Genomic DNA, 26,671 nt, shown 5'->3' on the forward strand with positions numbered 1-26,671 from the left:
AACTGGTTAACTTGTTGGTTCAGGCACCAGGAGTGAATCAGAGGCTCAGTAGGGCCAGAGGCATAAAGTAAGTCAGGCTAATTTCATGTCAAGTTAAAATAATTAATCTAATCTGCATTTTTTAAATGTTTTGTTTCCTTTGTTTCACACAGACAACATTCATCTTCCATATTTATACATACACAGCTGCTCCTGCAAAAGGATAGAACAAATTAAAATTCTTTAAACTTTTTGTTTTTGATTCCAACTCTTGTTTCTTTATAAGTGTGACATTTTATCCTGGTGAATAGATGACAGGATTGCACTTTTAGTATGATACATCAAGAGAAGAATTCTGGTCCTCACTCGTTTCTAAATCCCGGCTATAGTCTTACTCATACTTTATTCCCCTCTGAAGCTTGTTTTTGTGCCATTCACTGACAAGTTCCTGTTTTTGGGTTTTAATTATAATTTTTGCACTGAAGAGTTTTGTATCAATTGACCAACACAATTCTTATTTTTACATCTGAGACTTTGGTGAAACCCAAAGAATCACATGAGAAAAACAAGTGAGAACAAAAGTTTATTAATCCAACAGTGAAACTAAATCACTGACATGGGAACAAGAACAAAGTGCCGGATGCATAGATTAAGTATTAATAACAGTGAAGATACTGTGCCCATAAAACATATTAACATACTTTAATTATCATGGTTGGTTTTAAGTACTTAAGAATAACTCCTGTGTTTTTTTTTAAATTACATAATTAAAGACAAAAATAAATAGAAAAGCCTCTGGATGTGCTCTGGTCTGAGGTGCTGGGGGTCCAGTTAGAGACCAGCAGCTGGATGTCAATGGTTGGACTGGTGGACTACTTCAGTGAAGAGTAGACGACGTCTGGCTCTGGTTTAAAGTCTGAACACAAACACACACAGTTCAAACAACAGGAAACATGATTACAAGCTTTGTAGTTCAATCAATTACTTTCATGGAGTGAAACATTCTGCAAAACAAACTTAGTATACTAACTTCATCTTATTCAAATTTTGCATGAAAATACTTGGTAGTTTGTAATGGGATAAAGAGCCCATACTGGTGCACAGTGGTTGGTCAGTGTTGGGTTACATCAACTGTAGCAGACTTATTTTGTCATGATGAAGTTAAAAAGTCAAACACTTCTCTATCAATTGTATAGGAATTTCTTTTATTTATGTATTAATCAATTTATTCTATCCTATAATGCCTTTGTGCCACTGGATTTGAAGAAGTCTCACACTCATACAGTAAGACAAATGGTGGGGGTGTAGTAAGGAAGTTGGGGGAAGCAGACAACTCCACAGGAAGAGTCTTTTGTCTCTTTCAGGACTCTGGGAGGTAGCAAGGGAGTGTGAACCTTAAGGTGTGAAACAGCTGTGTACTGCCTTTTGTTCCTGAAGAAGGTATTTAACTGAGAGCCATGCTAGACTCGGGCGACTGCTGACCGTTTGCCCCGAGATCATGCAGGCTCTCCACAAGCTTGGTTGTCTGATCTTTGTTTTTTGATTAAAGAATGTTAGCTAATGCTCACCGCTCGTCTGCAGGCTTTATTTAATGGAAAAATTCCAAAACACTCTTCTCTTCATCTTGATAGATTTCTTAGATATCATGAACAGTGAATTTAAAAGACAGAAATCTACAAATTATAAAACATGTTATGTACAAATAATGATGATTCATGGTCCTGGATCTTTGGCCAAGTAAGGCAAGGCAAGGCAAGTTTATTTATATAGCACAATTCAACAACAAGGTGATTCAAAGTGCTTTACAGAGACATTAAAAACAAAAACAAATAAAAAAGCATGATTTAAAATTTATTAAAAAAACAGTAGAAAAAATCAGTAGTTAAAATTTAAGTTTTGAAATTTATACTTAAAAGTGTGGATTTGGTGTTTTATTCAAATCCAGCTGAGAACAGGTGAGTCTTCAACCTGGATTTAAATAAACTGAGTGTTTCAGCTGATCTGAGGCTTTCTGGGAGTTTGTTCCAGATATAAGGAGCATAATGTCATGGTCCCTGTGCCCCGCTGGTCAATCCTCTATTGGGCAATATGTTTGTGGTTTGTTTGCTCTCTCTCTCACTCTCTCTCTCTCTCGCCACGGCGATGCTCACTGCGGGCTCCCGCTGCTGGCCCACACACCTGCTCATCACCACACCGGCCGCTGATCCCAGCTGATTACTGCACTACTTAGATGGCGAGTCTGCACTAGTCTTCGCTGGATCGTTGAGCTATCAGTGTCAGTTAGACTTGTGTTTCGGCTAACCTTTACCTTGAGAATTTCTTATAATTATCCTGCTAACCCGACGTTTTGTGTGTAGATCGTTTTTGGAACCCGATGCGGAGAGGAGTGATTGAGGGGGGAACGTTTTGTACAGAAAGTGTGGAACACCCTTCTCCCAACCCTGTTTCCCACGGACCCTGGTGACCCGGACCCATTTCCCCTGCACGTTGTATATAGCCACTTGGTGTATGTGTTCACTGTAAATAAACGCACTGTCCTTCGCTTAAAGGAAAACCCTGGCCTGCGCCTGAGTCTCTTTCGGAACCCCTAACACATAAAAGCTGAATGCAGCTTCTCCGTGTCCGGTTCTGACTCTGGGAACTGATAAAAGACCGGATCCAGATGACCTGAGGGATCTGGAAGGTTCATACTGGGTCAGGAGGTCATTGATGTATTTTGGTCCTAAACCATTCAGAGCTTTATAGACCAGCATCAGAACTTTAAAGTCTATCCTCTGACGGACAGGCAGCCAGTGTAAAGACCTCAGAGCTGGACTGATGTGGTCCACTTTTTTGGTCTTAGTGAGGACTTGAGCAGCAGAGTTCTGAATGAGCTGTAGTTGTCTGACTGATTTTTTAGGTAGACCTGTAAAGATGCTGTTACAGTAATCAAGCCTACTAAAGATGAATGCATGGACTAGTTTTTCCAGGTCCTGTTGAGACATCAGATCTTTTATCCTTGATATATTCTTGAGGTGATAGTAAGCTGACTTTGTTATTGTCTTAATGTGTTTTTCTAAGTTTAGGTCTGCATCCATCACTACACCCAAATTTCTCGCCTGGTTTGTGGTTTTTAGATGTATAGATTGAAGTTCTCTGGTGACCTGTAATCGTTTCTCTTTGGCGCCAAAGACTATTACTTCAGTTTTGTTTTTGTTTAGTTGGAGAAAATTGTGGCACAACCAGTCATTAATTTCCTCAATGCATTTACCAAGAGCCTGTACAGGGCCTCGGTCTCCTGGTGACATTGTGATATATATTTGTGTGTCATCTGCATAGCTGTGATAGTTTATTTTGTTGTTGTTTATAATCTGTGATGAACTGCTGGACTTCCTCACACACACACACACACACACACACACACACACACACACACACACACACACACACACACACACACACACACACACACACACACACTCTTTGTGTGTATGTAGACGTCATATGTTAATGACCCTATGCATATTCATTTAACCACAATAAGAGGAGTGCTATGAGGAACCTGGCTGAGAGTCTGACGGAGGTCAAGTGGTGGAACGACACTTGGCTCCAGGCAGGTCTCCCTCATGCTCGACACAGGAAATCATTCCTGCCTGTGGCCATCTCCCTGTACAACGCATCCACTTAACACACTGTTTGCTGCTACAACTACACATGTTTCTTTTCCAAATATTTATTTATAAGTGACTTATGTATATATGTATGTATATATATGTATATATTGTACTATTCTTAGTTAGCGTATTGTCTGTCTTGTCTTAATGTTGGTTTAAAATGGAGCACTGTAACAAAAAATAATTTCCCCCAGGGATCAATAAAGTATTCTGATTCTGATTCTGATGATTCTGAGTAACAAGAAGAACTTTGCCTACTTCGTGTCTTGCTTGCTGTGTAATTATTAGAGATGGACCGATCCGATATTACGTATCGGTATCGGTCCGATACTGACCTAAATTACTGGATCGGATATCGGAGAAAAATAAAAAATGTAATCCGATCCATTAAATATCACGAAAGCACCTCACAAAACTTGCAACATGCCGTAACTCACCTTAGAACGTTAGCAGTCGGAGCAGTATGCATCACGTGATAGAGCGGCTGTGGCATGCGGGACCTGTCGGTGGTCTGGATAGCATTTGGAGCTTTGCTAGCAACCTGGCATTTCATCTCCGACAAAGTTATCCCCGAGAGAAGTAAAGCAAGTGTGTAAGTCCATCTCTGAATGTTTGTAAAGCATTCCTGCGTTAAGCTTAACGAGCGACTGCCTCTCGCTCTCCGGCTGCTACTTCAATCGTGAAACTGCTCAGTGATCAGCTGATCGGCTTTTCTGTCGCGAGTCCGTGTCTCTAGTTTGTTTTTGGCCCACTTTGCACCAGAAAGAGGAAACCAGCGGCTGAACAACAGCAGCACGTTTAAGCTTGATCATCTGTTGTTAGAATGTATTTAATATTACTTTCTACACCAGGATCTTTTTCTACGTAGCTGACGGCTGGTAACTGTGCAGGGGCGGATCTAGCAAAGTTTAGCCAGGGGGGCCGATAGGGCATTAACTGGGAAAAGGGGGCACAAAGACGTACTTTTCTTTCTTATTCTCATTTAAAATGTCGAGCTGTTAATAAATAATTATCTGACACCCAAAGTTTTAATTTGATGTAAAATGAATAGAAGTCAATTACTGTATATAGTGACTATAAAGTCTAATATATATATACCCTAGTAAGCTATAGTACTTTTTACTTTGGGAAGGTACCATCTGTGCAGTCTGCAATTTTGTTGAAGATGTTGAATCTATTTAATATTTCTTGAAAAATAATTGATTTCTGTGCATTTTTTTCACACTGCATCAAATTAAGGTTGATTACGTCGATTAAGCATCATGAGGTGGCGCGTGAGGGGTGGTTCCCTATTTTTTATTTATTTATTTTTGTTGTTGCTGGGAGTTGGAACCCTATTAGTTAGGTTGCTTAATATTTACGCTAAGTACTCTTTAAAATACCAGAATAGGGAGGATGGTGTAGGTCTAAGTTTATTAGATTGATCAGTATTGCTGAACTATGAAATATTTTTTTTGTATACAGGTATAACAGAATAGCTTTAGTGTAGTTGTTGTTTTAAACTTGAGTATGAACTTGCAGACTTGCAAAATGCAGCAAGATATTTTAAAAAACAGTTTTGTTGATTAAAAAACACTATATCGGATTCATATCGGTATCGGCAGATATCCAAATTTATGATATCGGTATCGGTATCGGACATAAAAAAGTGGTATCGTGCCATCTCTAGTAATTATATTGCCTTCAACGTTCCAGCGAATAGGTTCAAGCTACAAACCTATCAACACCGTTTTGTGATCACTGCTGTTGATATATTTTACTGAAATTTTACTTTCAAAGAAAACACAGTAATGATCAGACACGCCCACATCAGACACAGTAATGTTTGAAATGCTCAGGCTCTTGGAGATCAGTAGGTCAAGAGTGTGTCCTCTATTATGTGTGGCCTCTGTTACATGCTGAGTCAGCCCAAAGTTGCCCAGAGTGTTACTCAGGTCTTTAGTCCCTTTGTCCTGAGGGTTGTCCACATGGATGTTAAAATCCCCAACAATAATTACACAGTCGAAATCAACACAGATCACAGACAGCAGTTCACTGAGGTCATTAAAAAAGTCTGTGCAGTATTTGGGAGGCCTGTAAACATTAAGAAACACAACTTTGGATGGGGCCTTCAGCTGTAAAGCCACATATTCAAAAGACTGAAAACTTCCAGGAGATAGCTGCTTACATTGAAATGATTCATTAAATAAGACAGCAACCCCTCCTCCTCTCCTGCTCGCCCTGACCTCACTGATAAAACTGTAGTTAGGAGGGGTCGTCTCGATGAGAACAGCTCCACTGTTACTTTGGTCCAACCAAGTTTCAGTTAAAAACATAAAATCAAGGCTGTGCTCAGTGATTAAATCATTAATTAAAAATGTTTTCCCAGCTAGAGATCTAATGTTTAATAAAGCCAACTTAAGTGATTTAGAGGTATTACTTGTTCCCTCGTGTTTGGGAGCAGTCTGTGGCACACAAGGTATGTTTACTATGTTTAAAGATCTTTTAGAGTGCAGCTCTCTGTGTTTTGACCAGGCCACATGTCTCCTTCTGTCACCTAAGAGTACAGAGATTTTAAAACCTTCTAGTAAACAGGGTCCCAGCTTCTCCTGGGAAAAGTCACCACTGCCATAATCCTCACAGCCCGGACCCTTCACACATCACACATCAGACTGCGGAGACAGAGCATGAAGGTGGTAAGGAGGAACTAAGGGGGGCGAGGCTGGGCAATGTAACTTCGATTGCTCTGTTGAGGGTGGGGCTCGATGGCGAACCTTTGGCTGCTCTGGTGGGGGGTTTATGGGGGACAAAAAGGGATTGGGCCGGGAGGTAGATCTGAGCCCAGCATTGTCCTGCTCCATCATCTCCTCAGTGAATTTCAGGTGTGGGGAGGAGGGAGAAAGGGAGGAGAAAGGGAGGGGGAGGAGGGTGATGGCCTGTCAGGGGTTTGGGGGACTGGGGAAGATCGTGGTCCCTGGTCCTGGTCGTTGGTGTTGTTGAGAGAGTTGGAGGCAAATGGGGACCCCTCTTCTTGCCTCAGATGTCTCTCCTTTCTGAAGCTCTTCCGGGGTGGGGGCAGACGAGGCTCCTCTTCAAGGTTTCTGCTGGGCTTTGTCTGTTCTTGGAGTACTGTTTCTTCCTCTTTATGAGAAAACTCCTCGTTTATCTCAGCCTTGGCACCAAGCACAGATGGATGACGTATGGAAAACATTTTAATTACAGCTGTGCAGAGACACACTGATGACTGACTGGGACACTATGATTCTAATTTTACATGAACACCATCCTCCCAGGGCAACACAGTGGCTTTTGGGATCGATTCCACCATCTCACTGGGGCCTTTCTGTGTGGAGTGTTCACCCTGAGTTTGCATGGGTCAGGTCTGACTGTCTCCCACAGTCCAAAACAGTTATTTGGGTTAATTGGTGATTTTAAATTGCCCATAAGTTTAAGTGCACATGGAAATCTGTCTCTCTGTGTTAGTCCTGCTGATCTGTTGTCCACTAGGACCCTGTTAAGGACAAGTAGAGGAGAATGGACCCTATCCTCACACGTGGTTTATATATGGCCACTAGAGAGAGAAGTGTGACTTTAAATACTAACATGGATCATCAGAACATCAATAATTATTTTATAGTAATACTGAGGATGTGCTGTTCTTAATAAAAGTCATTTTAACTGAGGGTGAAGATTATATTCACTTAAATATGTGTTTAGAACTGTGATGAACGAGACAGAGAGCCAGTGAGGCTGTTTGGACTTTCCTATGAAACATCAGTGCAGGAGTCTCTCAGTACAACTGTTTACAGTGAGGACAAAGAAGCAGCAGAAACACAAACAGAGAAAAAAACGGAAAAGATGAGCAGCAGCAAATAGTCTGCAGGGAGAGAGAGCACCTGCAGCTTCTGCAGCACTTCCTGGAAATCACATGACTGTAATTAGAGTACAGGAGAGTAACTGAGTACATTTCCTCTTTGTGACTGAGGTGATTTTCTTCTTGATATTGTTTCAGATAAAGTTTGAGAGCTTCTGGTTCTTCAGATGATAAAACTGATTGAATTCATTTGATATGATGTGTTTCAAATGATTTACACTAACTCCACATGATGTTTATCTGTAAATAGTAAAGTGAAGCTTTAATAAAAGTGAATCAGTTAATCCACTGAATCTAAATGACAACTATAAGGTCACTGAGGTCATTTTTTAAACAATCCATCCATCCATCTTCATCCGCTTTATCCGGAGCCGGGTCGCGGGGGCAGCAGCCTAAGCAAAGAGGCCCAGACCTCCCTCTCCCCAGCCACCTCCTCCAGCTTATCCGGGGGAACACCAAGGCGTTCCCAGGCCAGCCGAGAGATATAATCTCTCCAGCTCCTCCTTGAATCGCTACCTTATCGTGGTGGAGGGGTTTGTGTGTCCCAGGGATCCCAGGGGCTATGTTGTCTGGGGGCTTTTGCCCCCTGGTAGGGTCTCCCATGGCAAATTGGCCCTGGGTGAGGGACCAGACAAAGAGCGATTCAAAAGACCCTTATGAAAAGGACACCGAGGGAACAGTTTACCCTGCTGATAGGGTTACCGGGGCCCCGCCCTGGAGCCAGGCCCGGGGAGGGTGCCCGAAGGCGAGCGTCTGGTGGCCGGGCCTTAGTCCATGGGGCCCGGCCGGGCACAGCCCGAAGAGGAGACATGGGCCCATCCTCCCGCAGGCCCACCACCCGCAGGAGGCGCCATAGGGGTCGGGTGCATTGTGTGCCGTGTGGCGGCCAGGAGTTTTAAACAATATATTTTAAAAAATGTCATAACCCAATGTGTGACAGTATAAAAGACTTTTACTGTGAAAATACTCTGTGGGTTATATTTAGGATGCTGGGTTGATGCAGGACTCATATGAGGACTGATAACTGCTTGGCTTAGGGCCAGAGTCATGAAGTAAATAATTTTATCCCTCTGGCTAATTTCACATTAAGTGTAAGAATGATTCTGTATTTTTATTATTTGCTTTCCTTTATTTTACACAGACAGCATTGAGCCTCCATATTTAAACACACACAGCTGCTTCTTTAAAAGGAGGAAACTGTACAAAATAAAATTATTTTCTGGTTTTAAAATTTCTGGTTTTGACTTTATTAAAATGGTTATCCTTTATATTTTGTCAAAAACAAAAGAACCACATGAGAAAAAAAAGTGTGAACAAAAGTTTATTAATCCTATAGTGAAACAAAATCACTAGTATGGGAAACAGAACAAAGTGCTCATAGAGTGACTTTATTATCATTGTTTATTTTAAGTACTAAAATAATTCCAGTTAAACTTATGTGATTTTTGAAGCATATGAGTTTAAATAAGTGGAAAAAAATCTGAGTAATCTTTTGAACTTGTGGATGTCTCCTTGTCTGAGGTGCTGGGTAACCAGTTAGAGGCCAGCAGCTGGACATCAGTGGTTGGACTGGTGGGCTACTTCAGTGAAGAGTACACGACGTCTGGCTCTGGTTTAAAGTCTGAACACAAACACACACAGTTCAAACAACAGAAAACATGATTACAAGCTGTGTAGTTAAATAAAACCTCAAATGTCCACCACTCTGCATCACGTGCAGTCCCAGTTGAGACTTTACTGGGAACCAGCTCAGATATAAAATACTTTACTTTCTGCACTGCCTACACTTTAGCTGCTTATTGAAATAAAACTAAATAAATAAATAAATACATAAAATAAAACCTGGAACCCACAAAACCAATTATGTTACAAGAGTCAGACTGTCACGGTCCGCAGTGGCTGACCGTGTGGTCGAGTGTTTGGAGGACCCAGGTGCGGACACAGATGAGCAGACAAAATTAACTTTAAAGAAAAGCGAGCCTTTATTTGAGGCTGGAGTACATGAACTAAACTAAACAAGAGCTGAACAGGGACAACAACTAAACAGGAACCTAAACTTCGAAGAACAGTGAGACCATGAACAAGACTGTGCCAGAACATGAAGGAACTATGAAATATAAGAATAAGCATCATGAGTCATGACCTGCACAGAGACTTGAAACCTGACATGACATAGGGCGTGGAACACAGACGACGCGACACAGACTGAATGAAACACAGTGGCGGTGTCCCAATAGGGCTTTGGAGCGTGATTAAGAATATAATCCACCCACTGTGTCATGATCCTGGGTCTTTTGACCCAGCGTTTTAAGTTTGAGTTTATTTTGTTCATTAGGTTATCTAAGTTCATTTGGTTATTAGACTCCTTGTGTTTTCTTCCCCTGTATTTAAGTTTCCCCTCAACCTTCGTGTTTCATGCTGCGTGTCATTTGTTATCAAGTTTGTATTATTATGCCTAAGTGTTTCTAGTTATTATTTTCCCCTCGTGTTTCCAACCATGTTAAATCTCCCCTGCTCTTTATGCGTTTCATGTCTGTGTCTTACGTTGTCAAGTTCGGGTTGTCATGTCTATGTCTCATTATGTTTCCTGTTTTATTGTGAAGAGGTCTGGTGTTCTGTGTTCATCATGTTCAGTTTTACTCTCCCACTGTGACGTCATTATGTTCATGTGTGCCAGCTGTTTCCTCATGTGTCTCCACTTCCCCTAATCACCTCCTGTGTATTTAAGTCCTCTGTTTTCAGTGTGTGTTTGTCAGGTCGTCTGTTCTCCACGCCATGTTCTCCATGCCATGTTTCTAGGTTTCATGTCCAGGTTTTTCCATGTTGTTTGTTTAGTTCTCCCAGTTTAGGTTAATGTTAGTTTTATTTCTGTTTGCCTTGCCCTTTATTTGTACCTTTTCTGCCAGCCTCATTAAACGGCTCGCTTTTTGTTGATACTCAAGTTTTGATCCAAGTTCCTTGGTGTCTGCATTTTGGGTCCACTCTTCACAATACATACAGTCTGCTCTCGCCAGACTGTGACAGAACGACCTGACCATGCTGGACCCAGCGGACATTTATTTCAGTGACTTTTTTGAATTCAAGATTCGTGTTACACAGCTTCGTGGACTTTGGATTATCTCCTGTGCAGGGAAGCAGGGGGAGGAGAAGGAGGCTATTCGGGCTCAGTTGACCCGGATAGCCACGGCTAACCCAGGTTTTATGGACTGCCTGCCTGCAGATTTAAAGAAGTTTGCTACAGCCACGATCTCCTCTGCCTCACCATCATCGTCTGAGCAGGTGCCCAGTGTGCAGGCTGAATCACACCAGCCCTGCGGTGATGCAGCTCTTCCTTCACCGGCTACAGGAGTAAGAGTCGGCTTATTCAGTCTCTCACCTGTCTCCATGTCCATGTCGCCACTGCAGCAGAGAAGTGCTGCGTTTCCCTCACCTCAACCGGTGGCTGCTTCCAGTGCTACATTCACCTCAGCTGTAGCGGCGCCGGCCTCCACAACCACCGCTTCCAGGAGGAGGCGGCGTCCAGGTCGTCACCTCGGCTCACAGCAACATGAGGTGGGTGATTGTATTCTGAATCCACGCGTTTTTTCTAAGGACAATATTGGAACAAACACTGCCTTAAAGGTTCATGGGCATGTTTATGAAATGACTAAGACTGAAAAATCACCAGCCAAGTCTTCCACGGAATATCTTATCCCTCTGCACAACTACCTAGCTTCCCAGTGTATTGATCACGCTATGAACTTTGCTTCCAAGAAGCCTAATTATAAGACATTTTGCACTGGAAGTGCTAGCCATGAGGCTCAGCTAAGCCACTGTGGGACCGAGATCCAGGCCAGGTTGGAGCCAGGGGCTGAGTTGGAGTTTGTGCAGCCTATTTCAGCGTCAGCTGGAGGGCCCGAGGAGCCCGTCCAGCCTCATGCCACGTCAGCTGGCGGGCCCGAGGAGCCCGTCCAGCCTCACGCCTCGTCAGCTGGGGGGCCCGAGGAGCCCGTCCAGCCTCACGCCACGTCAGCTGGGGGGCCCGAGGAGCCCGTCCAGCCTCACGCCACGTCAGCTGGGGGGCCCGAGGAGCCCGTCCAGCCTCACGCCACGTCAGCTGGGGGGCCCGAGGAGCCCGTCCAGCCTCATGCCACGTCAGCTGGGGGGCCCGAGGAGCCCGTCCAGCCTCATGCCACGTCAGCTGGCGGGCCCGAGGAGCCCGTCCAGCACCACGCCTCGTCAGCTGGCGGGCCCGAGGAGCCCGTCCAGCACCACGCCTCGTCAGCTGGCGGGCCCGAGGAGCCCGTCCAGCACCACGCCTCGTCAGCTGGCGGGCCCGAGGAGCCCGTCCAGCACCACGCCACGTCAGCTGGCGGGCCCGATGAGCCCGTCTGGCCGCCTTCTGCTTCACCACCTGTGGCTGCCTCACTGTCACCTGGTTCTGCCTCTGCTACGCCAGGACCAGCTCCAGCCTGTGCTTCATCAGCTGCAGCCTCAGAGCCTTCATCCTCGCCCAGTCCGGCCTCTGCATCAGCTGCTCCTGCTCCACCTGGTCCGGCTCCGGCTTCAGCCTCAGGGTCTTCGTCCTCGTCTGGCCCAGCCTCAGAGTCTTCGTCCTCGTCTGGCCCGGCCTCGTCAGAGTCTTCGTCCTCGTCTGGCCCGGCCTCGTCAGAGTCTTCGTCCTCGTCTGGCCCGGCCTCGTCAGAGTCTTCGTCCTCGTCTGGCCCGGCCTCGTCAGAGTCTTCGGCCTCGTCAGAGTCTTCGGCCTCGTCTGGCCCGGCCTCTGCCTGTGCCTCTGCTACGCCTGGTCCGGCCTCTGCCTGTGCTTCTGCTACGCCTGGTCCTGTTGCGCCAGCTGGAGGTTCAGCCACGCCTGTGCTCGTCTCGCCAGCTGGAGGTTCAGCCACGCCTGTGCTCGTCTCGCCTGCCACGACCCAGCCAGTGGTCGACGCCACGCCTCTGCTCGTCCCGCCAGCCAAGCCCCAGCCAGTGGTCGACGCCACGCCTCTGCTCGTCCCGCCAGCCAAGCCCCAGCCAGTGGTCGACGCCACGCCTCTGCTCGTCCCGCCAGCCAAGCCACCCGAGGGGTCTCGTCCACGTCCACACTGCCGCCGGCCGCCAGCCAAGCCACCCGACGGGTCTCGTCCACGTCCACACTGCCGCCGGCCGCCAGCCAAGCCACCCGACGGGTCTCGTCCACGTCCACACTGCCGCCGGCCGCCAGCCAAGCCACCCGACGGGTCTCGTCCACGTCCACACTGCCGCCGGCCGCCAGCCAAGCCACCCGACAGGTCTCGTCCAGGTCACCGCCGGCCGCGAGCCAAGCCTCCCGAGTGTGGCCAGCCATGCTTGCTTCTCCACTGCCGCCTTCCACATGGCCGGCCCCCTGAACCCTTGAACTGTGGACTACTGTGCCATCGGCCTCCAGGTCGGCCACCTGAACTACTGTGCCATGAACTCCTTTTCTGCCAAGATCATGGTCGCCCTCCTGAAACAGGGTCTCGGACTCTTTAGCCCTTGCGTTTGGACTGAGTGCTTCGGTTTCTTTGTTTTGTTTCTGGCCCTCCGTCCTGGACCCCCACCGCCCGCCCTGGGTGGGTTGTGTTGATTTTGTTTCATGTTTGTTTTCTTGCTGCTTCTTTTCTTTGTTCATGGTTTTGGGCGTCTGGAATCCGCCCTTGAAGTGTGTGACTGTGACACACTGTTATCATCTCCAATGCCCTGTACCAACACAGAGCAGAGCAGCTATCTGAACGCTACCCCAACAGAGGTCGATTTTCTTGTTAATAATTTCACCTCCTCACTACGTACGACTCTGGATACTGTAGCTCCTGTGAAAACTAAGGCCTCAAATCAGAAGTACCTGACTCCGTGGTATAATTCTCAAACACGTACCCTAAAGCAGATGACTCGTAATCTGGAGAGGAAATGGCGTGTCACAAATCTAGAGGATCATCATTTAGCCTGGAGAAATAGTTTGCTGCTTTATAAGAAAGCCCTCCGCAAAGCCAGAACATCTTACTATTCATCACTGATTGAAGAAAATAAGAACAACCCCAGGTTTCTCTTCAGCACTGTAGCCAGGCTGACAAAAAGTCAGAGCTCTTTTGAGCCAACCATCCCTTTAACGTTAACTAGTAATGACTTCATGAACTTCTTTGCAAATAAAATTTTTATCATTAGAGAAAAAATTACCAATAATCATCCCACAGATGTAATATTATCTACAGTTACTCTTAGTACCATTGATGTTAAGTTAGACTCTTTTTCTCCAATTGATCTTTCTGAGTTAACTTCAATAATTACTTCCTCCAAACCATCAACGTGTCTTTTAGACCCCATTCCTACAAAACTGCTCAAAGAAGTCCTGCCATTAATTAATTCTTCGATCTTAAATATGATCAACCTATCTCTAATAATCGGCTATGCACCACAGGCCTTCAAGCTGGCTGTAGTTAAACCTTTACTCAAAAAGCCATCTCTAGACCCAGCAGTCTTAGCTAATTATAGGGCAATCTCCAACCTTCCTTTCATATCAAAAATCCTTGAAAGAGTAGTTGTCAAACAGCTAACAGATCATCTGCAGAGGAATGGTTTATTTGAAGAGTTTCAGTCAGGTTTCAGAGCTCATCACAGCACAGAAACAGCTTTAGTGAAGGTTACAAATGATCTTCTTATGGCCTCTGACAGTGGACTCATCTCTGTGCTTGTCCTGCTAGACCTCAGTGCAGCGTTCGATACTGTTGACCATAATATCCTATTAGAGTGATTAGAACATGCTGTAGGTATTACAGGTACTGCGCTGCAGTGGTTTGTATCATATCTATCTAATAGACTCCAATTTGTGCATGTAAATGGAGAGTCCTCTTCACACACTGAGGTTAATTATGGAGTTCCACAGGGTTCAGTGCTAGGACCAATTCTGTTTACATTATACATGCTTCCCTTAGGCAGTATCATTAGAAGACATAGCATACATTTTCACTGCTATGCAGATGACACCCAGCTCTATCTGTCCATGAAGCCAGATAACACACACCAATTAGTTAAACTGCAGGAATGTCTTAAAGACATAAAGACCTGGATGGCCGCTAACTTTCTGCTTCTTAATTCAGATAAAACTGAGGTTATTGTACTCGGCCCTGAAAATCTTAGAAATATGGTATCTAACCAGATTCTTACTCTGGATGGCATTACCTTGGCCTCCAGTAACGCGGTGAGGAACCTTGGAGTCATTTTTGACCAGGACATGTCCTTCAACGCACATATTAAACAAATATGTAAGACTGCTTTCTTCCATTTGCGCAACATCTCTAAAATTAGAAATATCCTGTCTCAGAGTGACGCTGAAAAACTAGTTCATGCATTTATTACTTCCAGGCTGGACTACTGTAATTCATTATTGTCAGGATGTCCAAAAAACTCACTCAAAAGCCTTCAGCTAATCCAAAATGCTGCAGCAAGAGTCCTGACAGGGACTAGAAAGAGAGAGCATATTTATCCTGTTTTGGCTTCCCTTCATTGGCTTCCTGTTAAATCCAGAATTGAATTCAAAATCCTGCTCCTCACATACAAGGTCTTAAATAATCAGGCCCCATCTTATCTTAATGACCTTGTAGTACCATATCACCCTATTAGAGTGCTCCGCTCTCGCTCTGCAGGCCTACTTGTTGTTCCTAGAGTATTTAAAAGTTGAATGGGAGGGAGAGCCTTCAGTTTTCAGACCCCTCTTCTGTGGAACCAGCTTCCAGTTTGGATTCGGGAGACAGACACTATCTCTACTTTTAAGATTAGGCTTAAAACTTTCCTTTTTGCTAAAGCATATAGTTAGGGCTGGACCAGGTGACCCTGGATCCTCCCTTAGTTATGCTGCAATAGATGTAGGCTGCCGGGGGATTCCCATGATGCATTGAGTTTTTCCTTTCCAGTCACCTTTCTCACTCACTATGTATTAATAGACCTCTCTGCATTGAATCATATCTGTTATTAACCTCTGTCTCTCTTCCACAGCATGTCTTTATCCTGTCTTCCTTCTCTCACCCCAACCGGTCACAGCAGATGGCCGCCCCTCCCTGAGCCTGGTTCTGCCTGAGGTTTCTTCCTGTTAAAAGGGAGTTTTTCCTTCCCACTGTTGCCAAAGTGCTTGCTCATAGGGGGTCATATGATTGTTGGGTTGTTCTCTGTATCTATGAAGCGCCTTGAGGCGGCTTTTGTTGTGATTTGGCGCTATATAAATAAAATTGAATTGAATTGAATTGAATTGAATTGATGTCACGGGGGTGGGCGTGGAAAGCATTTTGGCCCGATCTGCCATTTTGGGGGTCTAGTGCAAGTGAAAAGGGAGCGAAGGCACACACAACAGCCATGGTTTGTATTTGCTGTGTGGGCAAGAGAATAAGTTTGAAAATTGTTTATCTTTTCATTCTTTCCCAACCTGGAAGCAACATGAGCAGCTCGTGTATCGATGTTACCAAACGAAGGCGTCTAGCCTGGATAGCAGCTGTGAGACGAGCTGATATCCAGTTCTCTTCCATCTCCAAATATCTGTTGGTGCTCCAGACATTTTCATTCCGGTAAGTTCTAAATATGTTCATATCACTCTTTATAGCCTATTAGTTTTATTTTCTATGCGCTCTGAGCTCATAGCAAATTAGAACAAACATCCTACTGAGTGATTTTGCAGAACTACCTTCTATTTATAGAGTTGCTAATTATTTGGCATTATTGCAGCAAACCAGCCGATGAAATGGATGAAACATCGTGACCGGGTTCCAGCGCTACACAAGGGACCTGCTTCAAACATACCACCATGCCAATCAGATTACTTCTTCCATGTGAGGGTGAAGAGGTGACCCTTCTGGATAAGATGGTGAAGGTTTGCTGCGTTTTGGTGAACAGTGTGATAATAAAACCAGGGAAAAATGAAACCTGCTCCTGTTAAATATTCTAAAGTCTTGTGCTGTATTTTTTCAAAAGATACAGTAAATAAAGTAATGTTAGTAGTGGGTGATATCATGTAAACACTCATGATTTTGTGTAAACATTTTGTCATTTGTAAACTATAAATGACATGGATTCTACACTGTAACTGATGTGATGTTCTACAAAATGGTTTTAAGTTTTAAAAAAGAGGCAGAAATTAGTTTGTTTGTTTATTCAACTTTTGAACAGTGGGACTCAGTCAGGACATATTCAGTAAATGCAAATTATTTACATGGCAGTGCACTACAGGCATAAATCTAGACCCCTAGATAAAACATTATGGGTCATTCCCACAACCCACAGCTTTACTGTGTTCCAGCAAAGTATCCAATAGCAGTGACAACTCCTCCAATGTAGCAGGTGGGATTTTGCTGTTTTGAGGACGGCTCCTTTTACCAGTCGGATGGTCTGACAGGTGGTCCCATATATCCCACAATTCATAGCGCGGTGGTGGGTGTGGATAATTTTGCCGCAAAATACGGCAGAAAGGAGCGGCCAAAGAGGTTTATATATATATATCTCATAATAATCTGACAATACTATAATATTGGCCATATTATATTTACATTACCAGAGTGAGATGACTTTAGTCTCATGAACAACATTACCTAATTGTTATTTACTAACTAATCTTAAATGACTGTTCAGCACAGAAATGAAGCCCAACTATCATGTTTTACAGTCCCGTGGTCTCAGCCTCAGATACTCAACTAATCAAAGTGATGTCATGACAAAAATGAATGACCAACAAAACATTTTTCTCCTTCATTTCTGTCAAACAAAGCTGTATGTAACATGTCTTGCGGTTAGTATCACGGTTGCTAGGCAACCTGAACAGCGCGACGAAGCGTCCCATTTCACAAGCCTCTCACTTCCGCACTTCTCGTACTTATAGTACACATCGTACGTAGTACACGTAACAAAAACCTGGATCTACAAATTGTGGAACATTATAGATGCACAAATATAAGGATAATACTACTCCAAAACGTAGCCTTAACTAATAAAAGATGGCCAAATATGACCCTGCCATAAAATTCTAAATATGAATGGAAAACTGATATTGATAATATAATTAGTATGATACAAATGTATAATCTATTTTCCAAGCTGTTGGTTACGTATTTTAACAAAAAAAAACAACAACAAAAAAACAGGAAACAGGAACAATTATTCTCTTCACAGTTTTTACCACTTTTTAACACCTGCTGAGAAACAACAACAGACTACAACAAACTGGGGGTGTTTGTGTGAGTAAAACTGCGCGACCACAAAGCTGCCATCTTTTGTTAATGCAAACTGGCACCCCTCCCCACAGAGGCCAAAGCAAGCGTGTTCTCACAACACTATTTTTAGCCAAGCAGCAACACAGTATGAAAGTGTTTTCAGCCTATGGTTCACTAGAATCAACAGCAGGAAGCTGCTGCTGTGGTTTTACATGCAGAAGTCAAAATGATTCATTGTATTAAAGGGACAGTTTTTCACCCTGAACACACAGTTAAAGACTTTTAGTCTGTTCATATGTCTCATTATACGCCTCACATTCACAACAAATTCATCCTGGTTACATCCTGCTGCCAAAAGTAGATTTAGAAGATACACCTGACCTGCTTTCTGACTAACTGCTTAGTTACAGCACTTCTAAAAGTCATACCACACCTGACATCTGGGCCATACAAGGTCAGCCTATACCATGGTCTAGATTATTAGTCAAAACTGACCAAAGTAAACTGCACATTTGGACCAACCAATGCTATATTGATATTCTTCAATATAAATATATTTTCATATATGTTTATCATGTAACAGTTGAACCTGATCTTGAATACATGCTGTACAAAAAAAAAAGAAATAACAAGAAAAATGATTAAATAAATAAAAATAATGGCTGAAAGGTTTAGGAGTTTCAGCTCCTTAACATGTGACAACCTCTTTTCAAACAGACCAAACAAAATGGGACAATTGACTCAAAGTGTCAAACAAACAAAGTGTTTGTTACTGATGATGTGACACAGGACAGATGCAGCTGAATGAGGTGTTCAGAGACCTACTGTCTGCTTAAGTCCAGCTAAATGTAGTCAAACTGATTGGATAGAGATGACTTATCAGCAGAGTTGTGTAGTCCATTATTGTCCAATTTTTAAGCTATGAAGACCAAAAAGGGGTTTCATGAAATCAGCAAAAGTCAGCACAAGATCTAGAGTGTGATTAGGACTTGGGCTCATTTACATTTCGATAGAAGCCAACTGAGTCAATCAATAAATAAAAAGTTGAAAATATTGAAGTTGTTACACATATATGTTGGTTGGTTGATCAGTAAAGTAGAGTGGAAGATTTCTGACTCTTTCTCAGCCTGTGTTTTTCTGATAGAACTGCTAAATGACCAGCTCACATGGGGAAAACAACTATTCTTGGAAATGAAGTTTAGCTGCCTTAATTATCTGTGGAATTCTTTATCTGTCAGGCATTGGAAAGGTTCCTTGTGATTATCTGGAATACATAGATTGCCTGACAATTTGTCAAAAAAGAATAATTTAGCGTTGTTCTTGTGTCTAATGTTTTTTGAGAGATAATGACTTGGAGCTCTGGATTTTTGTCTCCTCCCAGAATCAAACTGAGACTTAATGCGTGTTAGATAAATGTGGAAATCATTACAGTGTAAGGCCACTCTGTAGACATGAACCATGATGAAAACAATCACTAGCAGACTTACCTTTATTTTGGCTCTCTTTCACCATGATTTCTTCATAAGTGCTCTCACCAGTTTGAGTAAACAGCAGCTGGATCACTCCCTGCACAATAAAGGACACACAGAAGACATCAGTGCAGGCAGAACAACTCATAGCAGAGGATATATATTAATGCTACTGCAGAAATACTTAGACAAGAAACAATTTGGATACAAAAAGTAATTGAAAACACTGGAAACATGACTGTTCATCATCAGGATTAGTGTATTGACTCAGCATGTCAGGATACTAAAAAAATAGAAATGTTTCAAACATTTCAGAATTTTGAAAATATACACAGACATAAGCTGAATTCAAAATATTGGTGTCACATTAATATGAAGGAACAAGGGCACCCAAAGGTTAACTGTGAATAATACCAGAGTAAATGAATTAATGAGCGTATTCATGAGAGTCATTATTAACTTGTCTGTCTTGTTAACCCCCTTGTGTTGAAACACCTGCAGCTGACGTGTTTTCTTTCTATCAGAAACAGGATGCTTGACGACTGCAGAGCTGTTAGCTTCAGTTAACCACAGACCACAAACACACAGTCCTGTACAGAAATGGTAACGGATAACATGCGACAGCAAACTTTAAAGACAAACTCATATCATATCTGATTAAAATGATCAAGGTGTTACATTTTGGACAAGGAAGCAAATAAAAAAAGGATGCATCAATGGAAGTGAAAGGATAAATGTAAACTAAAACAATTCTTGTTACATCACACATTTTTTTCACTCGCATACTCCATAATGTCCTCATCCATTATATATATATATATCAACCGTAATCACAATCAGCATCAAACTTAAACCAAGTCAGAAAGACTTTTGCCAAAGGAAGCAATTCTAAAAACTCAGCAGTTATACATTTTATGTCTTTAGGTTTTTGTTTTTTGTTTTTGTTTTTTCACTGTTTAGTAGTAAAATTTATACAAACTTTTCAAAATCTTAAAGTTTGCATTAACTGGGCGGTGGCCTCTTTGACAGACAGGTTGCTGATGACACAGGCAGTAGGCTGTAGCTGTGAGCTGTCTGCTACCTAATCGGAATCCCCCGTAGTGGACCACTGGACTACTGTACCGTCTGAGCTTTTTTAATGCAATTTCTATTCTGGCCAATAATATGGCTGGTGTGTAGTTAACTGTACTACCAGACTATTCACAAAGTCTGAGCTCCAGTTTTGGTGGTTAGTTAGCAGCCATCTGTGTCTGACCACATAATATCAATGGATTTAGCTTGAAAACAAAGCTTTTCTAAATACAAAATAGTCACTTTTGGTTGCAAAACCCCTCCCTTTCCAACAGTGTACCAATTTTCTAAAATAACTCTTCTCTTCTGACAGATCTGATCTCAAAAAAACAAGAACCATGAAAAAAGAAAAGAAAAACCCAAAAAGAATGAACATTACCTCTGCATTGCTTGATTGGATGTTTTCGACAGTGTGATGTTTTGATGTTGCAGTATGTCATGTTTTCTTCTGCTGAAATGAACCAAATTTAAGATCAATTACTGTAAAAATTGTCACTGGAAAGTTACTCAAGAAAAAAAAAACATTTTGTCAACATTCCTACATTTTAATATATTGTAATAATTGTTGTTATTCGTGTGATTCAAAATGGCACCTGTGGTTGGCACGCCATCTACCGCTCTCTCTTATTTGTCTCATTTTATTGTTTTTAGCCAACGTTGTACAGCATCTCAGTTCCACACTGTCTTGTGATTGCCAGACACTGAAAATAGGTTCATGGCCCAAAGTTTTAGCTCTGCTTGGTAAATGTAGCCAAGATTCTCTGCCTCCTCATCTGGAAGCAATACCATTGTGCTGGATTCCCATACCACCGCCACCATCTATGCGCAAGCGACATAGGAAACGGGGTACCTGTGGAGGTCACCCCGCTAAGCTGAGACTCTGGATTTCTTACCTTCCCAACAATCTTCACTTCATTCATCAATCTTTTCCATGAATCCTGGTGCCATGACGTGGACCCTGCGGACTCCTGGTTGGTTCCCTTTGTTGGCTCTATCAAGAGGAGCCCTCTTCAATCCCTGCCTCTTCGCCATTTGCGTTGGTAGGGAGCGACTTTATCCAACATTCGACCTGTGGCTCAGGTTGTTGCTGCAGGGGAAGTCTCCGACCCAGCTCCCCTCAGGTTGGGTTTAATAAATGTCAGATCAGTGGCAAATGAAAATGTCTTTTCTTCCCATGCATTGGATTTCCTCTGTCTGACAGAAACTTGGACTTCACCTGGTGAGTTAAGCACCTTTTCTTAACTACTGCCAGCTGGCTTTGCTTATTTTAGCACTCCAAGATCTTCCGTTTGTGGTTAGCTGTTGTTTTTGAAGCACACTTCGCCTTTAAGCAGCTATCCTCAAGAAGATGCTACACCACCTTTGAACTTTGTTTGTGTGAACTGGGCCACTCGCTGCTGTGTGCAGTGGTTTAACTGCCTCCTAAATATAATAATGATTTTTTTTTTTATCTCAGTTCTCTGACATTCTCGCTGACAGTGCATCACAATATGACCAGATCCTGCTACTCTGTGATTTTAATATTCACATCTGTTGCCCAGGGAAGCCCCCTGGCTAAGGACTTCATGGACTTAATAAACTCTTTTCATTTTATTTAATCTGTTAAGGGTGGCACTCAAGAATGGGTTATCTGTCTGTAACTTACATGTCGAGGATGCTACATTCTCTGACCATGTGCCCATTTTATTTATCACTTTCACTATATTTCTAAAGCCCTTCAAAAACAACATTATAGCTTACCAAAGTGCTGTACAAAATATAATATACAAAGGGTAAAATGTTTAACACAGACCACGACCCAACTTAGGTTAAAACCCAAGGAGAAGAGATGTTTTTAAACGAGTTTTGAAAACAGCAAGGGATGGAGCCTGCCTGACCTCCAGACACTCACTCCTCTGGATTTATAAAATGTCTTTGGGACATTAAAAAGCACCTGGTTTGCTCCTTGTTGCTCTTGGTGCTGCTCTTAAACAGGTTGCACCTGTCCAACGCTGTTGAGGCTTCGGCTCAAATACAGCAGAGCATTTTTCTACACTGTTCGATCAACTTGTATCCAGTCATTCTAAGTTGTCCAGCTCAGATGGATTACTCTTTCATCTGGACTGTCATGGTCTGGGTGAGTCCTTGGGTTTTTCCACTCAGTCACAGTTCCACCGCTGGGCAGAGTCGCTGCTTTCCTGCATGTCTCCACACCTGCTGGCAATTGAGCTGCCAGTACTTAAGACCAGCGCTCACCAGTCCTCTTCCTCTTCGCCAAGTCTTCAGCTAACCACATTATCCTGTTGTCTGCTACCTCCATCTCCTGGCAATACATGCTTTCATCCTGAAGCTGGTTTGTGCTTGGCAGCTCTTTGTGTCACAGCACCTCTCGGATTCACTCACCTGCTTGCCCTCCTGTCACAGTACTCAATCGGGCCAAAACTGCTCACTCTGACCACTCACTCCTTCTTTGCCATTCCTCCCCCTGCCAAAAGTTCAGAGCCTCCAGGTCATGTTTCCTGCCCCGTGCCCCTGTACATATCCCCTCGTCACAATCCTCTGGTGCTTTTGTAAATCAACTATTTCTCATAGTTTAGCATCACTCCTGTTTACCACCATAATTGAAGTCCCATGTTATTTCTCATAGCTCACAGTATTTGTCAGGCCCTAGAAAATAAAGTTCTGTTAATTACACTTATCCTTGTGTAACCCGGTAGAGAAAACTGCCTTTGTTATTTTTTTTCTTGTTTTCGCTTTATTTGTATAAATGTATTTTCATTATTTTATTTTGAAAAGAAGCATTTATTTTGAAAAAAGGAAGTGTGATCCTCTAGCAAACTTTATTTTTCTGTTGCCGGATCACAAGGGATAAATGCCATTTTCATTGGTTGAAGGTGGTTTTAGCCCTGTCTTCTGAAACACCAGACCATCATTTCACATGAGCTAGATCTTTTCGCACGTGGAAGTAGATGAGACAGTCCACGTGCGGAATTTTCTAACATTTTGGTGAGTTGAGCCCATGGGTTTGAAAAGTTAATAATGTGTTAGTCTGTTGCTAAAAGTTGTTTCTTCTGTTCATACCAATTCGCGAGTGGTAATTTGCTGTTTAAAAACGGTTGAAATGCTGTTTGTGGTAGAATTTGTTTAGCATACTTGAAGGATGATTGGAAAAATGTATTATCTTGCTGGTTATACCTATTAATCATAATTTCATGGTTAAAAAGAGAACAAGAAATTCATTTGTTGTTTTACATGGTTAAAATAATTTCATGTATAACGAGAGATATATTCAAAGCATGCATGTAATGTATTACTGTGGAAATGTGAAAGAAATGTGAAAAGAGATAAAGAACTAAAGCTATAGCTGTGATACAAGAGAAGAAACGGAGCTGGCTGTGTACAATAATGTTAATATTGTTGTGCAGGTTTTTTTTTCCTTGTTCATGTGGAAGGAATTAAGATTTTGGATTCCGATGGATTCTCTCCGGATGGAGATGGCGAGCCTGAGCCCAGACTGAACTTTGCAGAGGAACTTACTCTTCTTCCTCGACGGAGACTCCCAAGTGGTAACACACAAACCACAAACGAAAGAGAAAAAGAACTAGACTAAGAGTTTTTGACTTGACAAATGACCAAAGATAAAAAGACAATTGAATATTGAGCTCAAACGACTATTTTTGGGGTTATTTTTGTTTTACCGGCTTATTCTTATTCTTATTATTGCTATTATTATCATTACTACTGTCAATGTGGAATTTGTCTTGTTTATTTCATTTTTGTGCAAAATAATAACCGTTGCTGCTCAAATTCCTGTCTCCAGCCATTTCATTCTGTATTCGCCTCGCTTTCTATTGTAGCCCTGCCGAACCTAGCAACTGGTCCGTAGTTGGCTGTCCTAAACTATTTAAAATGAGTCAGTGGTTACACTTGCCTCTGAGTATGATCTGCATTTGAGTCTGGTTGTCGAGTTCGGCCTTGGCCGTGACATGGACTATGTAAATCTGTTCTTGATGTTGTTGCTTCTCTAAGCTTTGAAATGATCCCTTTTCACATCTGTTTCAGTGGTGGTCTTTAAATCCAGGATAAAAACCATTTAAAAACTATGATTGGAACATCTATACACATGTAAAATCAGGAAGTCTCACCTTTTGGTTTTCTGTGAACACATCGTCTCACCAGCAGAACCAGTAACACCAGTAGAACCACAACACACACTGATCCAACACATGACAACACATAGAGAACAGGAGAGGCGAGTGATGGAGGAAGAGTGATGGAGGTGGATCCAGGTGGAGGTGTGGTGGTTTGTTCCCCTAAATAAAGCAAACACAGTCATTAAGTTGTCGTCACATTGTGAATGTTGAAAGCTGCAGAAACACAGACAGGTGAGTGTGTCACCTGTGACAGTGATCCAGCTGGATGGAGACTCTCCATGACCGCTGATGTCACACTTGTAGAGGCCTTCATCAGACCTGGAAACATGCTGGATGGTCATGTGACCTGTAGGCTGCTTCCTGATGAGGGAGCCATCTTTATAGAAAGCAGCTGGGAGGTTGGAGGGAGTGGTCTTTGTTTTACAGAGCAGAGTGACGTCATCTCCCTCCATCACAGGGAGGACAGGACTCTGCAGGATCACTGATCCACCTCAACACAGAGACAAACTACAGCATTTCATCCATTTACACACAGCTTCATCAACACTAACTCCACACACTCAGCTTACCAGTGACTGTCAGGTTAACCATGTTACTGATGGTACCCTCTCTGGACTCACACCAGTAAACTCCACTGTCCCATGTGGTGCTGTAGCTGATGCTACAGGAGGAACCAGTTGGTTTTCCCCACCCATCTGTACACTGACTCCTGTGTTGTTTGCTTGTGTTTCTCCTCAGAGTCCATCCAGCAGAGCTGTCGTCCTCCTCACAGCTCAGAGACACAAAGTCTCCTTTAAAGAACTGAGAGCTGCCGGGACTCACAGTGAGACGAGCTGTGAGGGTTAAAATGAGAAAAATACATTGGAAGACAAATAAATAAAGATATTGGATTTGTTATACTTATAATTCTCTAATGAATCCTTCATTTCATCAGTTTATATGAGATCCATTGTGAAACATGAACCCAATCAGGTCATATCAGTGAGCATTTCTCAGGTTTAAACTGTGACAGAAGAAGGTTACTGACCTTGGTTTGTTGTGCAGCTCAGCAGTGAGATCAGAACTAAAGAGAAATGACACTCAGGTTGATTTGAGGTGAACATAACGAACAACTCCACACAAACAGCACCAACAACTGTGCCTCTATGAGGCCTCTGTGTTATTACTTTTTTTGTTAATGGTTACATTCTTTCTTAGCAACATCCAAAGATTTCTGGAGTAATTGTTTTACTGGCATAAGATAACAACTCTTCATTTTCCTCGTAAAAAACTGGGTACACAAGACTAAATTTTAATTAAAACATAACACCAACTGTGGCCATCAGTGTCAGCTTATAGACCTTCTTGGTGTCAGATGTAGTCTTGAGCAGTCTTGTAGGAATGGGCTCTAAAAGACGCATTGATGGTTTGGAGGATGTAATTACTGAAATTACTGAACTCAAAAAATATCACTTGGAGAAAAATTGTCTAAATAGATATCAGTGGTGTTGAAAGTAGTTATAGTACATTTATTTTTGAACAACTCCATGAAGTTACTAGATAACATTAAAGAAATGGAAATCAAGAGAGCTCAAGAGCGCTGACTTTTTGTCAGCCTGACTACAGTCATAAAATTTCTGGTTGTTCTTATTTTCTTCAAATCTTTCTATAACCAAGATGTGCAGTAAGATGTTTTAACTTTATTGATGACTTGTTTGTTTGTTTGTAAATAAAGCAGCAAACTACTTTTGCAGGCTAAATGACAATCTTCCAAATTAGTGAGACACCACTTCCTCTCCAGCGCACACATTATCTGTTTTAAGTTGGACATTTGAAATTTATACCAGGGAGTCAAGCACTTCTAAATTTGAGGCTTTCTTTTTCACGGGAGTTACAGTATCCAGAGTCATATATAATAAGGAAGTAAATGTAAGATAAACGACTATTATTGCAGTAGCCTTCAGGTAGCTGCTCTTCTCTGTGTGGCTACAAAGCATTGAAGAAAATAACATAATTGAATGAAAACTCTCACAAAGACATCTACTGTGATGAAATCTGTTCAGCTTTTCACTGCCTGCTGTGTTTCCTCGACTCCTGAGCAAAGATAAAGAGTCAGTTCAGACCTGGGCCCTGTTTCCGGTTTAGTGCAAACTCTGAGTAAGTATACCCTGAGTTAACGAAAACTCTGGGTTTTCGGTTTCACAAAGCGAGTTTAGATTAATTCTGAGTGAGTTACTATGACGACACACTCCGTGAAGCTAACCTGCCCCCTAGCAGGTTTACTTCAACTAACCCTGACGTTCTCCGCCTCTTTATCAGAAACCTGACTGTAGGAAGTGTCAGACAT

At 42.7% G+C, this 26,671-nt stretch overlaps 1 protein-coding gene across 1 annotated transcript; it reads right to left on the reverse strand.

Annotated features, from left to right (window-relative positions):
• Positions 1-8,871: 8,871 nt before the first annotated feature.
• On the reverse strand, positions 8,872-25,448 carry LOC147334159 (Fc receptor-like protein 5). Its single transcript, XM_086285884.1, has 6 exons — positions 25,373-25,448; positions 24,915-25,178; positions 24,590-24,835; positions 24,337-24,504; positions 19,160-19,238; positions 8,872-9,106 (listed from the first exon to the last, which is right to left on the reverse strand). Exons 1-5 carry the CDS (start codon positions 25,446-25,448, stop codon positions 19,204-19,206), a joined length of 789 nt encoding a protein of 262 aa, XP_086142010.1. The 3' UTR covers positions 8,872-9,106; positions 19,160-19,203.
• Positions 25,449-26,671: the final 1,223 nt, after the last annotated feature.

This window comes from Aulonocara sp. 'chitande type north' Nkhata Bay, linkage group LG3 (assembly GCF_057382095.1).
Source record: "Aulonocara sp. 'chitande type north' Nkhata Bay isolate Kocher_YH1m ecotype deep benthic linkage group LG3, A_spYH_male_GT1.1, whole genome shotgun sequence".
Lineage (NCBI taxonomy): Eukaryota > Metazoa > Chordata > Actinopteri > Cichliformes > Cichlidae > Aulonocara > Aulonocara sp. 'chitande type north' Nkhata Bay.